At 38.4% G+C, this 14,225-nt stretch overlaps 4 protein-coding genes across 4 annotated transcripts in view; all 4 read right to left on the bottom strand.

The window, feature by feature from the left end:
• Window positions 1-686, bottom strand: part of LOC102142377 (protocadherin beta-6) — an 18,068-nt gene extending 17,382 nt beyond the window's left edge. Inside the window, exon 1 of the mRNA XM_073994452.1 lies at window positions 432-686. The gene's annotated coding sequence lies outside the window, so the exon portion shown is untranslated. The remainder of the gene's footprint in view (window positions 1-431) is intronic.
• Window positions 1-686, bottom strand: part of LOC102143015 (protocadherin beta-5) — a 3,073-nt gene extending 2,387 nt beyond the window's left edge. Inside the window, exon 1 of the mRNA XM_015452016.4 lies at window positions 1-686. This exon is cut by the window's left edge and continues 2,387 nt beyond it. Coding sequence (XP_015307502.3) covers window positions 1-466 — 466 coding nt within the window. The 5' untranslated portion in view covers window positions 467-686.
• LOC107130077 (protocadherin beta-4) overlaps window positions 1-14,225 on the bottom strand; it is a 16,612-nt gene extending 2,387 nt beyond the window's left edge. The window contains exon 1 of the mRNA XM_045394338.3: window positions 432-14,225. Coding sequence (XP_045250273.2) covers window positions 11,641-14,028 — 2,388 coding nt within the window. The 5' untranslated portion in view covers window positions 14,029-14,225 and the 3' untranslated portion in view covers window positions 432-11,640. The remainder of the gene's footprint in view (window positions 1-431) is intronic.
• Window positions 14,119-14,225, bottom strand: part of PCDHB3 (protocadherin beta 3) — a 17,882-nt gene continuing 17,775 nt past the window's right edge. Inside the window, exon 2 of the mRNA XM_015452015.4 lies at window positions 14,119-14,223. Coding sequence (XP_015307501.3) covers window positions 14,215-14,223 — 9 coding nt within the window. The 3' untranslated portion in view covers window positions 14,119-14,214. The remainder of the gene's footprint in view (window positions 14,224-14,225) is intronic.

The raw sequence follows: 14,225 nt of genomic DNA, 5'->3' as shown, positions 1-14,225 counted from the left end.
TTTTTAAAGGAAACACAGTCCCTGGCTGGGTGCTTTCTGGGATTTTTAGGAGCATTTCCCTCTCTGGGAACTCTGGGGAATGGTCATTTATATCTGTGAGCTGCAGATCAGTTTGAAAAAACTGCACTGGGTTTTCTAGTAAGAGTTGGAAATGCAATATACAGGGTTCTGTCGTCCCGCACATCACCTCCCTGTCTAGTTTTTCATATAGAAGCAAATTGCCGGTCTTTATATCAAGCTGCAAGAGCTCTTTGTCTCCTTTGTAATGGATTCGCGCGCTCCGAGTGGCCAGTTCCCCCACCCTAAGACCAAGGTCTTTTGCCAGGTTGGCCACAGAATAGCCACTTTCTGTTTCTTCTGGTATGGAATACCTAACTGCCTCAGAGCCAGCCTCCCACAAAAGCAACAGTATAGCAAGAAACATAACTTGCCTTTTCTGTGGCGTTTTTGCTAGCGCAGTCTCCATTGTTCAGACCCGGTCCAGAAGGCGCAGTTTCTTTAACTCTGTATACAATCCACCCAGATGATTTGCTTAAATAACCTCGAATCCGATCTTTCTTAACTGATTTCCACAAGAACGACGCACATTCTGAAGATCTAGCCACTAGATCTTACCTAAAATGCGTCCTTCTTTTAGGAAGCATTCAGGCTTTGGATTTCTCAGCTTAATGGCGCCTGAGTTATCCGCAGAGCCCACTATCCACACTCTTAGCCTGCAGCGCCACCAGGCGTCCTAATTTACTATTGCATATAGTATTTGCCATTTCATCCTAAATTCTAACCCTGACGTGTATCCATACCCTTTTGTCCCATAAGCTCTCCCGGTGGTATCTCCAGCTCTTAGTTACTGAAAGTTCTAAATAAACGTTGTGGAGTTAATTTTCAGTGAGAGAATACTTTTGAGAAAAAACTAAAATTATATATTAATCTCCATAAAAGTACCCTTGAGTACACAAATATACTTTATTTGGTGTTTCTTATTTGATTATATTAAATAAGTGATCATGAATAGCTATAGAGATTTAAAGTTTAAGAAAAATTACTTTCACTTTGAAGTAAACACCAATAACACCCAGAAAATGGCACAAATCATAGGTGTACAACTCAATGAATTTCGCAAAGTGAACGCACTCCTATAAGTAGAACCTAGATTAAAAATACCACCCAAACCCAAGTCCCCACCTGCTATTGTCTGGTTACTGCCCTCTCCCCAAAAGATAAGCACTGTCCTGACTTCTGTTGTCATAGGTTTTTTTTTTTTTTTTTAACTTTATACCAATGGAGTTATATAGATTGTTACTCTCATGTGTCTGGCTTCTTCTCCTCAATATTATGTTTGTCAAATTGATCTGTGGCATCTTGTTCTTATTTGTTTTATTCTCATTGCTTTTTATTATTCTGTTGTATGAATATACTATGATTTGTTTATTCATTTTCCAGTTTATGAACGTTGTTTTTTTTTCCAGGTTTAAACTATTTTGGGTAGTACTGGTATAAACATCCTTGTACTAGTCTTTTGGTGACCACATGTATGTGTTTATGTTGAATATTTTCAAAGGAGTTGGATTGCTGTGCATTAAGGTGTGCACATATATGTTGCTTTAGCAGATAATGGGAAAGTTTTCTCAAGTAGTTGTACTAATACCAGCAAAGTATGAGAGTTCCAGTTGCTCCACATTCTTGTCAACATTTGATGCTATCTTTTCCATTTTAAACCACTCTAGTTAGTGTTTGGTGATCTCATATTGTAATTTTAGTTAGCATTTTCCCCAGTGATTAAACAATTTGAGCACATTTTCCTGTTTATCGGCCATTAGGATACAATCCTGTGAAGGGCTTACACAAACCTTTTTACTTTTTTGGGGGGAGGCATTTGCCTGTTTGCTTATTGATCTGCAGAAGTTTCTCATATATTCTGGGTATAAGTCCTTTTTCAGATATATGTATTGCAAATATCTTTTCCCACTCTATGGTTTATATTTCAAGTCTATTATGTGTCTTTGATGAATACAATTTCTTCACTTTAGTCAGATTTGTCAATAATTTTCATTTACAATTAGCATTTTTTGTGTTCTATTTAAATGTTCACATACTCCAAGGTCATGAAAATATTCTTATATGATGTATTTTGAAAGATTAATTATTCCACTTTTCACATTTAGAGCTATAATCAACCTGAAATTAACTTTTCAAGTGAATGAGGTTGGAGTCAAAAGTTTTAAAATATAAGTATCTGAATGCCTTAAAACTTTGCACCATCTATTTAAAAAACAATCCATTTTCCATTGTTTTTGAAATGTCGTCTTTGTTATAAATTAGGTAACCATAGCTCTGAAGATGTTTTATTCAATCTTGTTTATCCTATAATAACTCATTGTGTTAATTATTATGGCTTTATCATGAGTTTTGTTATCTAAGAAGTAAGTTATCCAGTTTTTTAAAAGTAGACTTTAATTTTTAGAATGGTTTCAGGTTCACAGCAAAAATGAGAGTAAAGTACAGAGATTTCATACATACCCCTGTCCCCACACAAGCACAGCCTCACCCATTATCAACATCCTCCACCAGAGTGGTTCATTTGCTGCAGCTGATGAATCTACATTGGCATGTCATTATAACCTGGAGTCCATAGTTTACATTAGGGCTCACTCTTGGTGCTGTATATTCTATGGCTTTGGACAAATTAAAAATGATGTGTATTCACCTTTATAGTGTCATACAAAGTAGTTTCACTGCCCTAAAAATCCCCTGTGCTACACTTATTTATACCTCCCTCCCTCCCCTAGAACCCAATGTAAATGGATTTTCTTACTGTCTCCACAGTGCTGCTTTTCCTAGAGCACCATGTAGTTGAAATCATACAGTATGTAGTCTTTTCAGACTGGCTTCTTTCACTTAGTAATATCCATTTAGATTTCCTCAATGTCTTTTCATGGGTTGGTAGCTCATTTCTTTTTGATGCTGAATAGTATTCTACAGGTTGAATGAACTGCAGTTTGTTTATCCATTCACCTACTAACCGACATCTTGGTTGCCTCCGAGTTTTGGCAATTATGAATGAAACTGCTATAAATATCCATGTGCAGGTTTTTGTGTGAACATAAATTTTCAACTCCTTTGGGAAAATACTAAGGAACATGAGTGCTGGATAACATGGTAAGAGTATATTTTGTTTTGTATCAAGCTACCAAACTGTCTTCCAAAGTGTCTGTACCATTTTGCATTCCCACCAGCAATGAAAGAGAGCTCCTGTTGCTCTCATTACCAGCATTTGGCACTGTTAGTATCCTGGAGTTTGGTCTTTCTAATAGGTGTGTAGTCGTATTTCACTGTTATTTTAATTTAGATTTCCCTGTTAATATATGAAATGGAGAATCTTTTCATTTGTTTATTTGCCACCTGTATATCTTCTTTGGTGAGGTGTCTGTTAAGGTCTTTGGCTCATTTTTAAATTGGGTTCTTGTTGCTGAGTTTCAGTCATTCTTTGCGTATTTTGAATAACAGTCCTTTATCAGATATGTCTTTTGCAAATATTTTCTCCTAGTTTATGTCTTGTCTTTTCATTCTCTTCATAGTATCTTTTGCAGAGCAGAAAGTTTTAATTTTAATGAAGTCCAGCTTATTAACTCTTTCTTCTATGGATCATGACTTTGGTGTAGTATCTCTAGTTTGGTTCCTTTTCGTCAAGGTTCCTTTGGTTATTACTGTTTTTGTATTTTCAAATAAACTTAACATTCAGCTCATTAATTTTCACAAAGAAAGCTGCTGAAATTTTGTTTAAGATTTTACTGAATCTATAGAATGACTAAGGGAGAGCTGACATATTCCCAACACTGAGTCTTCCAACTAGTGAACATTGTATACTCCCGTAATTATTTAGATCTTCTTTAAGCTTTCTCAATATTTTAGTTTTCAATGTAGAAGTCTTATAAATATTCAACGAGATTTGTTTATAAATAGCTGCTATTTTTGAAATTATTGTGCATAATATTTAAATTTTTCACTTTTTTGTTGCTATATAGAAATAGAACTCATGTTTGTATGTTGACCTTGTATCCAGTGGCATTGTTAACTTCATTTGTTAATTCTAGTAGCCTGTAGATTCTTCATGGCTTTCAATGTATACAATCATGTCTACTTAAAAAGACATTTTTATTTTTTCCCCTCGAATCAGAGTGCCTTTTATTCCTTCTTTGCTTTATTCCGCTGTTTAGGACCTGTGATAGAATACTAAATTGGAGAAGAAAAGACAGGTATCCTTGTTTCATTCTTGATCTCCAGGGGAAAGTTTTTGAAAATTTGTCATTAATGATGTTTCCTGTAGGTTTTTAAAGTCACTCTGAAAGTTCCCTTTGATTTTAGTTTGCTAATAATTTTACCACTACTGTGTGTTGAATTTTGTTACATGATTTTTTCCTGTATCTGTTGAAATAATCATGTTTTTTTTAAATCTTTTAATATGGTAAATTACAATGATCAATTTTCAAATATTAAACTGTCTCTGTATTCCTAAAATAAACTCCATTTTCCAATTATTATTTCTCTTTTATACATTTTAAATTTTTATTTGCTAATATTTTTAAAAATGAATTTTCCATATATGTTTATAAAAAAGAACAGTTGGTAATTTTTGTTTCTTATAATATCCTATTCAGGTTTGAATGTTATAACCTGTTCAGATTTATGCTGGCACCCAAATGATTTGGAAAATGTTGTCTATTTTTCTACTCTCTGATGGAGTTTGTACAAATTAGTGATAATTTTGACATAAGTATTTGGGAGAATTCACTTCTGTGAATTAGAGTGGGAAGGTTTTTAATGAACAACTTTCATTAATATAATAGATATGACTAATCAGATCTTAATTTTGTCCTGTTTTTAAAGGATGGTTTCTGTTTTACATAAATTGTCAAGTTTGTTGGCATAAAATTGTTCATAATATTTCCTTTTTATATTTTAAATGTCTGTAGGTTGGTAGTTTTTTTGTTTGTTTGTTTTGTTTTGTTTTGTTTTTGAGACGGAGTCTCGCTCTGTCGCCCAGGCTGGAGGGCAGTGGCGCGATCTCCGCTCACTGCAAGCTCTGCCTCCCGGGTTCACGCCATTCTCCTGCCTCAGCCTCCCGAGTAGCTGGGACTACAGGCGCCCACCATCACGCCGGGCTAATTTTTTGTATTTTTAGTAGAGACGGGGTTTCACCATGTTGACCAGGCTGGTTTCAAATTCCTGACGTCGTGATCCGCCCGTCTCTGCCTCCTGAACTGCTGGGATTACAGGTGTGAGCCACTGTGCCCGGCCTCAATTCTTTTTTAAATATTTGAGGCTTCATTCATGACAAAGAACATGAACAATTTTTATATATCCCACAAGCATGTAAGAAGAATGTGTATGCTCCAGTGTGCTATGTATGTCAATTTATTTGAATATGATGTTCGTGTGGTTCGGATCTTCAATATTTTTTGTATGTGTGTGTTTTTTCTTCTTATTCTAATAGGAATTGAGAGAGTTGTATTAAATCTCCCAGTGTAACTGGGTTTGTCTACTTTGTATTCTGTCAACTTTATATATTTTGTAGTTATCTAATTGGGATGTATTCAGGCTTAAAACTAACATATTTCTGGTATATTTACCTCTAAAACTTCTCTTTATCTCTAGTAATGTATCTTTCCTTAAAGTCTCTTTTCTCTTACATAAGTATACCTACCTAGATTTATTTTGGTTAGTGTTTATATAACTATATACCTTATCCAATTCTTTAAATCTTCCTTCTTTCTGTTTTCACACACACACACTTATTTGATAGCACAGAGTTGAGTTTTTCTTTAGTCTGACAATTTTTGTTGTTTAATTGGATTATTTAATCCAAATAAAATTAATATAATATCTGATCTCTTTCCATTCATACTTCCATCTAATTATTTTTCTATTTGTCACTAAAGTTTAATTTTTCTTTTGGATTATTCAAATATTTTTAATTTTTCTCTCTTCAATTACTGTTTTATTACTTTGAGGGTTAGCCAAGAAATTACAGCACGCAACTTCAATATACAAGAATCTAATACACATTATTAATTTTACTACTTGCATGATAATGCGTACAGCCTTAACACTTTTTAACTCTATTTATACCTTTGCCTTTTACATTATTGCTATAAATTTAAATTTTATATATAATTTAAATCCTTTAAGAAATTAGTATTAATATTATTACCTTGTATAATCAATATTCAATCAACATTCATTTACGTTGACCTTTCTTATTGCTCTTCATTTATTCCTGCAATTCTGTGATTTCTTTTGGATTGTTTTCCTTCTGTCTAATGCATTTCATTAAAAGTATTTCTTGGCCAGATGCAGTAGCTCACACCTGTAATCCCAACACCTTCAGAGGCCAAGGTGGGCAGATCCCTTGAGGTCAGGAGTTTAAGACCAGCCGGGCTAACATGGTGAAACCCTGTCTCTACTAAAAATAGAAAAATTGACCAGGTGTGGCGGCACATGTCTGTAATCCCAGCTACTCAGGAGGCTGAGATGGGGAGAATAGCTTGAACCCAGGAGGTGGAGATTGCAGTGAGCCGAGATTGTGCCACTGCACTCCAGTCTGGGCAACAGAGTGAGACTCTGTCTCAAAACAAACAAACAAACAAACAAAAAACCAAAAAAAAGTATTTCTTTTCATGCAGGTATGACTGTCGTTAATTCTTAATTTTTGTCTGAAAACTGCATTCATTTTTGAAGGATATGTTTGCTGGCAATAGAATTCTAGCCTGGTAGTAATTTTCTTTCAGGACTTTAAAGATGTCATTCCTTTGTCTTTTGATTTCCTGATTTATGTTGAAAAGTCAACTCTCCATTTTACTGATGCTCCTTTAACAGGAATATATTGTTTCTTATATGATTGGTTTTAAAATTATCTCTTTGACTTTGGTCTTGAGAAGCTCTCCTATGATATGCCTAAGTGGGCTTTGTTTTTATTTAGCCTGTTATTATTTATTTCTTGAATATCTTGAAAGATTAAGGATTTTCACCAACTTTGGAAAATTCTTTATCATTATCTCTTCAAATATTGCTTATTCCTCATTCTTGTTGTCTCTTTTAGTATGTTAGCATTTTTAAAAATTACATTCCATATATCACTAATGTTCTTTTCTGTATTTTTTATTATTTTATTCTTTGTGCTTACATTTGGATGTTAATATTGAATTGACTTGCATCCACTAATCCTGTATTCTTTTATGACTATGACATTAAACCATTTAAATAGTTTTAATTTCAGATAATATAATTTTTCAGTTCTAGAACTAACTTCCACTTTTAAAGTTCAATTCTCCAGTGAAATTATCTCTTTATTTTCTCTATTGTTCTTTATTTTTAACATATTAGTCTTACTTATTTTAACATCATTCAGTTAATTTTAATATCTGAATCATCTATGGGTAATTTTTATTGTCTGTTTTTTATTCTTTTGGTTTTATTCACGTTATCCAGTTTTTGGTGTGTGTATCTAGGAATTTTTTATTGAATGCTGAATATTTACATAAAAAGCTATCCAAGGTTAAGATACTATCTTCCGGCCGGGCGCGGTGGCTCAAGCCTGTAATCCCAGCACTTTGGGAGACCAAGACGGGCGGATCACGAGGTCAAGAGATCGAGACCATCCTGGCTAACACGGTGAAACCCCGTCTCTACTAAAAAAATACAAAAAACTAGCCGGGCGAGGTGGCGGGCGCCTGTAGTCCCAGCTACTCCGGAGGCTGAGGCAGGAGAATGGCGTGAACCCGGGAGGCGGAGCTTGCAGTGAGCTGAGATCCAGCCACTGCACTCCAGCCTGGGCGACAGAGCGAGACTCCGTCTCAAAAAAATTAAAAAAAAAAAAATAAAGATACTATCTTCCTCCAACAAGAGTTCACCTTTTCCTCTGTTAACTTGATAGAGTTCTGTCTAAACAAATCATCTCAACTGAAACAGGCACTGGGTTTTGTCAAGGTTCCGGCTCTCCAGAATTTTCAGCTGAGAACTTGGTATATTCTCCACAGCCCCTTCCCATGGCAGGTCCTAAACTCTAATGTTTCTGTAACAAGACTATTAAAAGTTCACTTTGCTTTTCAGAAATTTTCCAATTAGGTTTTTAGTTTTTTTCCCTCGGCTTCCCTGAGTTTGACAAGTGTCCTGAGGGGAAAATTTAGCCATGAACTTGAATCTTCCAGTGGACCCCAAGTTACTCTGTCTCTGACAAAAGCTTTTTGTTTGTTCTCAGACTTAGCATATTTCCTCAGGGTAAAACTCCTATCAGGAATCAGTTTTCACCTCCAAGAATTTTCCTTCTCAGGAATCTTGGCCCATTCAGATCTTATTATATTATCTGTTTTCAGTTACTTCAAACAGATAATTTTACATTTTAACGAATTTTTAGAGTTGCTTTCTGCTGCTAGATAATCCATCTACTCTGGAAGCAGAATTTCACCAAATATATGCATAAGTTTTAACCTTAGACTATTTAAAATATATTTTGTAACTTTTGATAGTAAAAGAAGAGGGGATGATTTTGTTTTTGTTTTGTTTTGTTTTGTTTTGAGACAGGGTCTTGCTGGGTCTCCCAGGCTGGAGTGCAGTGGCATGATCATAGCTCACTACAGCCTCAAACTCTTAGGCTCAGGTGATCTTCCTGCCTCAACCTCCCAAGTAGCTGGGACTACAGATGTGTCCATGACCAGCTAACTTTTTGTTGTGGTTGTTGAAACAGGGTTCTCGGCCGGGCGCGGTGGCTCACGCCTGTAATCCTAGCACTTTGGGAGGCCGAGGCGGGCGGATCACGAGGTCAGGAGATCGAGACCATCCTGGCCGACACGGTGAAACCCCATCTCTAGCTAAAAAAAAAAAATACAAAAAATTAGCCGGGCATGGTGGCAGGTGCCTGTAGTCCCAGCTACTTGGGACGCTGAGGCAGGGGAGTGGCGTGAATCCGGGAGGTGGAGCTTGCAGTGAGCAGAGATCGCTGGTCTCAAACTCCTGGCCTCAAGCGATCCTCCCCACTTGGTCTCCCAAACTGCTGGGATTACAGGCATGAACCACCATACCCAGCCAAGGAGAGGGGATTCTAAATTGAGATGGGCTACATTGCCTTCAGAATTTCTGTCTCCAAAACAGCGTGTGTTAAATTCACTATATGCTGTGCCTAAAAATAACAATAGCAGAGGAACTGTAAAAGATGCATATATACTAGATTAATTTGAGAAAATACCTGTTGGAATGGGTGTTATTATCAAGATTCTTGGCCTCCATTCTCTAATTTTATTCTGTGACAAGAGAACTGGCCTATTTTCATAAGGTATGCATGTTGTGAAAGTTATTTGGATCATGTTTACAACTAAATTCTAATAATTGAATTGTTAAATGTTGATCTATACTACACCAAAGTCTGGTAGTAGCCCCTAGGTGGTAAGAAATAATTCATGCTTTATGAATACATCCAAGGATGATGTGGGTTTGGGGTGTTTATTTGAACAGTCTCATTTGGGTGATTATATAAATTGGACTTACCCTGCATAAACAACAACAAAAAAAGATTTTGGACTTTCATCATGTCAGTATATAGTTGGTGAAAACTTCAACCAGATTTCTTACTTGTCATAAATAAAAGCTATGTCATTCCTTTTTTTTTTTTTTTTTTTTTTTTTTGAGACAGAGTCTCACTCTGTCGCCCAGGCTGGAGTGCAGTGGTATGATCTCTGTGGCTGGAGGTGCAGCTCACCACAACCTCCACCTCCTGGGTTCAAGGAATTCTCCTGCTTCAACCACTCCTCTAGCTGGGATTACAGGTGTGCACCACCACACCCAGCTAATTTTTGTGGTTTTTTTAGAGACGGGGTTTCGCCATTTTGCCCAGGCTGGTCTTGAACTCCTGGCCTCAGGCGATCCCCCTGCCTCCCAAACTGCTGGGATTATAGGCATTAGCCACCACGCCTGGCCTCAAAGCTATTTCATTTAAATAGCTAATAATAAATGGAAGGAGACATTAAAGTTGGCTACCATATTTATGTCTTATATATTTGTATGTTATATTGTATTCTCACTTTTATCTCTTCTTCACTTTGATTTTTAAATTGAATAAATGCTAAAAAAAATATGTTTCAAGAATAACTTGGTCAATTTTCCTTTTTATTTCATTACATGTTTAGAAAAAAAGAGTAATTCACAGAAAAGTGCAAGTAATTTAACTCCAGTAGGATACTTGAGATTTAAAAATAAATGCTAGATTATAAAGCAAGTTCTTCAATTGCTCATATTCTGCCAAAAGTAAAATAAAGGTGTCCTATAGTCATATCCATACAACTTTACCTGGTTTACTGGACTTACTGATCACAGCATAAAACAATTTAAATTCAGATAAATTTATTACTGTTCCAGTCTATACAAGGACAAAATAATACTTATTTCATGCAACGCAACTTTGGCATAATGGAGAAGTTAAATTAATTCAAAATAACTGAAGTTTACATTAAAGAACAAACAAAAATAATTAAGCGTTTAAAAATTATTTTTGTAAAGACTGTCCATATCTGCAAAGTAATGTACAGTGAAAAACCTGAGATCAACTGATTACCGGATTTAAACAGAATAGCCAAGGTGCAGAAGAAATTTCCTGATTCTTTTGAAAGATGGGGAGAAGCTGTAGGAAAACCAAAAAATATATACATATTAAAGTATACTTGGATTTCTATTTATAGGGAGTAAAAGGGAGCACAGAAGACCTATGATGCTGTCAAAAGTCTTGATTTTGGGGAGAAATTTGGGGCTTATTTCAGATTCTGAGTTATTTTTTTTTTAAGATGATACTAGGCCGTGATTTAACAGTTTTATTTATTGAAAGGTTATGGCAAATTACATGAGATTTTTCTCTTTAATAATTATTTGTAAATAAGTTATTTTGACAAAATTTAATATTAGCATTTATGGATCATTACAATGTGCTAGGTAAGTAGCAACCAAATAAACAAAATAATCACTGGATGTATGGTGGTCATGAGAAGAAAAGGACCACAATTTTAGTGTGTTACTAATGTAATGAAATGCATGTTTATATACAATTTGTGAAAAACAAGTATACTAAATTTTATACTCATGGCTATTAGGAGGGCTTAGCCTAGTATAGTCAACCAGGAAGGACAAGGCAATTATAAAGTTAAATACAAAAATTTCAAACACTCTGGCCTTGCAAACATTAAGTTACATGGTAAAGACAGGCACAACGAATATTGAGAAATTCAAGAGTTCATATATTCACTTAAATGTTCCATTAAAAAGATGTTAATTTAAGGATTTCATTAAAATATAATTTATTTTTATCCTAATTGGTCACAGAAAGATTATGGTCACAGAAAGATTAATTATATGGTCACAGAAAGATTAATCACCAATAGATCAAATATAGAGAAAACTCATGCTCAATATCCAGTATAACTAAAAATGTTAAGTGCAATTAATAGCAATAAAAAAGGGACAAATTTAGCTCTATCAGGGACATGCGTAGGTTTGAAATTGTGGTATGAGTATTTAGATAACTAGACAATTTTTTAAAATAAAGGCATTGCAATGGGAAGTTTGACAAAACTAATAAACGGTTCACTAAACTAAATATAACACTTAACTGAATACAAAGCTATTCCTGAAGTTGGGGTTTTCCTTAACTTCCCTCCTGGTGTCCTGGACCAAGAGATTAGGAAATATTGGCTTCAGGAACTTGAACTCACCAGTCCCAGAGTCTCCTGTCAGACACACCTCGTACTGGTAGCTCTGGGACAGGGTCTCCGTGCCGCTCACGCCCACCTGATGCCCTGGAAAGGGACCCTCGGGCACCGAGCAGCGACCCACAGAGGCCGCCCTGCTCCTCCTGCACAGCCGCACCGCCACGAACAGGAGCACCGACAAGAGGAAGAGCGACGACACCGAGGCCAACGCCACCACCAGGTAGATGGTGAGCGAGTCGTTCTGGGCCTGGGCCAGGGCCGCCTCCGGGAGCGGCAGGTAGGGCTGGGAGAAGCCATCCACCAGGAGCACGTGCAGCGTGGCGGTGGCCGAGCGCGGAGGCTCGCCATTGTCCTTGACCAGCACCACCAGCCTGTGCTTGGCCGCGTCGCGCTCGCTCAGCAGCCTTGCGGTGCGCACCTCGCCATTGTGCGCCCACACGCCGAACAGCCCGGGCTCCGTGGCCTTGAGCAGCTGGTACGACAGCCAGGCGTTCTGGCCCGAGTCGCCATCCACCGCCACCACCTTGGTCACCAGGTAGCCGGGCTCGGCCGCCCGGGGCACCAGCTCGGTGCAGGGCGCGGAGCCGTTCTGCAGCGGGTGCAACACGAAGGGCGAGTTGTCGTTGGCGTCCAGCACCAGCACGCGCACCAGCGCCTCGCTGCTCAGCGCCGGGGAGCCGCGGTCTGCAGCGCCCACGCGGAACTCGAACCCCTGCAGGGCCTCGTAGTCCAGGGACCTGAGGGCAAACAGGTGGCCGTTGTCCGCGTTGATGGAGACCAGGGAGGCGAGGGGCAGGTGCGGGTCCTGGGGCGGCAGCAGCAAGTATGTGACTTGGGCGTTGGTACCTGAGTCTCTGTCTGTGGCGCTGACGCTGCCGATGTGCAGGGCGGGGCTGTTGTTCTCGCGGACGAACAGGGTGTAGGAGGTTTGGGTGAAGGTGGGGGCGTTGTCATTGACGTCGGAGACCTGCACGGTTATGCTCTGCTGGGTTTTCAGCCTGGGTGTCCCCAAATCAGTGACGGTGATGGTGATGTTGTACTCAGCTCTGGTCTCTCTGTCCAGTGGTCTCTCTGTTACCAGGGTGTAAAAATTTTTCAAAGTTGGTTTTAGAACAAACGGCAGATTATCTGGAATAGAGCAAATAGTCTTTCCATTTTCTCCGGAATCTCTATCTCGAATTCGGAAGATAGAGACTACCGTCTCAGGAGCATTTTCTGGGATGGAGCTGGTGAGTGAAGATATGATAAGTTCTGGGGGATTGTCATTCACATCCACCACTTCTATGACTACAGTGCCTTTCCCAGAAAGGCCTCCTCCATCTGTGGCCTCAATTTCTACATGGTAAGATTTAATTTTTTCGAAATCCAATTTTTTTTTCAGTAGTATTTCTCCCGTGACTTCATTTATTGAGAAAGTTTGTTTAATTTCATCTGATGCTTGGAATAAGCCATAAGAAACACTCCCGAAGTTTCCAGCATCTACATCTCTAGCTAAGACCCTAACAATTGGAGAGTCTAGGGGGCTGTTTTCCAGGACCTGCACCCCATATGGAGTGTGCACAAACTCAGGAGCATTGTCATTGATGTCCATGATCAGGATTCGAACCATGACAGTGCCAGACCTAGGTGGAGACCCACCATCCAGCGCCACGAGGGTTAAGCTGAACTCAGATTGCTCCTCTCGATCCAGCGGTTTGTCCTGCACCAAATCTGGGTATTTCTTGCCCTCACTATGATTTCGAGTGAGAATGTGAAAATGAGAATTGGGGCTGATTGTGTATTTTTGGAGACCATTGCTGCCCACATCCAAATCCTCAGCTATTAGCAACGGAAATAGAGTCCCCGGCTGACTATTTTCTGGTATTTTCAAGAGCACTTCCCTTTCAGGGAATACTGGAGAGTGATCATTTATGTCCTGGATCAATAATTCTCCTTGAAAAAATTGCACGGGCATTTCCAGGAACACTTGGAAATGCAGTATACACGGTTCAATAGGACCACAGAGCTCTTCCCGGTCTAGTTTCTCCCTCAGAAACAAATCTCCAGTCTGACGATCCAGCTGCAAACGCTGCTTGTCATCGTCAGACACCACCCCGGCTGACCGGGCGGCCAGTTCCGCAATTCCCAGGCCCAGATCCTTGGTCAGATGAGCTACAAAGGAGCCGCTCTCTGTTTCCTCCAACACAGAATAACGAATAGGCTCAAGGTGAACCTGAGACAAGATCACCATCAAAATAAAGGCCAACACTTGCCTGTTTGGATGAATTCTCCCTAGCTTCTTCATGTTGGAGTCCAGGTCCTTGTATCCAATCCCTTCAGCAACCACAACAAGACTTTAGACATTCAATTCTAAAATCTTGCTTGGAGGAATTATCACACAGTTGCTTTTAATATTAAATTTGTTTAGTATATCGCTGCCCCAAGCCGTTGATAAACCTGCACTGCTTGCAACGCTTCTTCCGTGTGTTTTTTATTGCGTCT

Source organism: Macaca fascicularis, chromosome 6 (genome assembly GCF_037993035.2).
Source record: "Macaca fascicularis isolate 582-1 chromosome 6, T2T-MFA8v1.1".
Taxonomy (NCBI): domain Eukaryota; kingdom Metazoa; phylum Chordata; class Mammalia; order Primates; family Cercopithecidae; genus Macaca; species Macaca fascicularis.
Note: the sequence above shows the minus strand (reverse complement) of the source record. Positions and strands in the feature narration are given on the sequence as shown.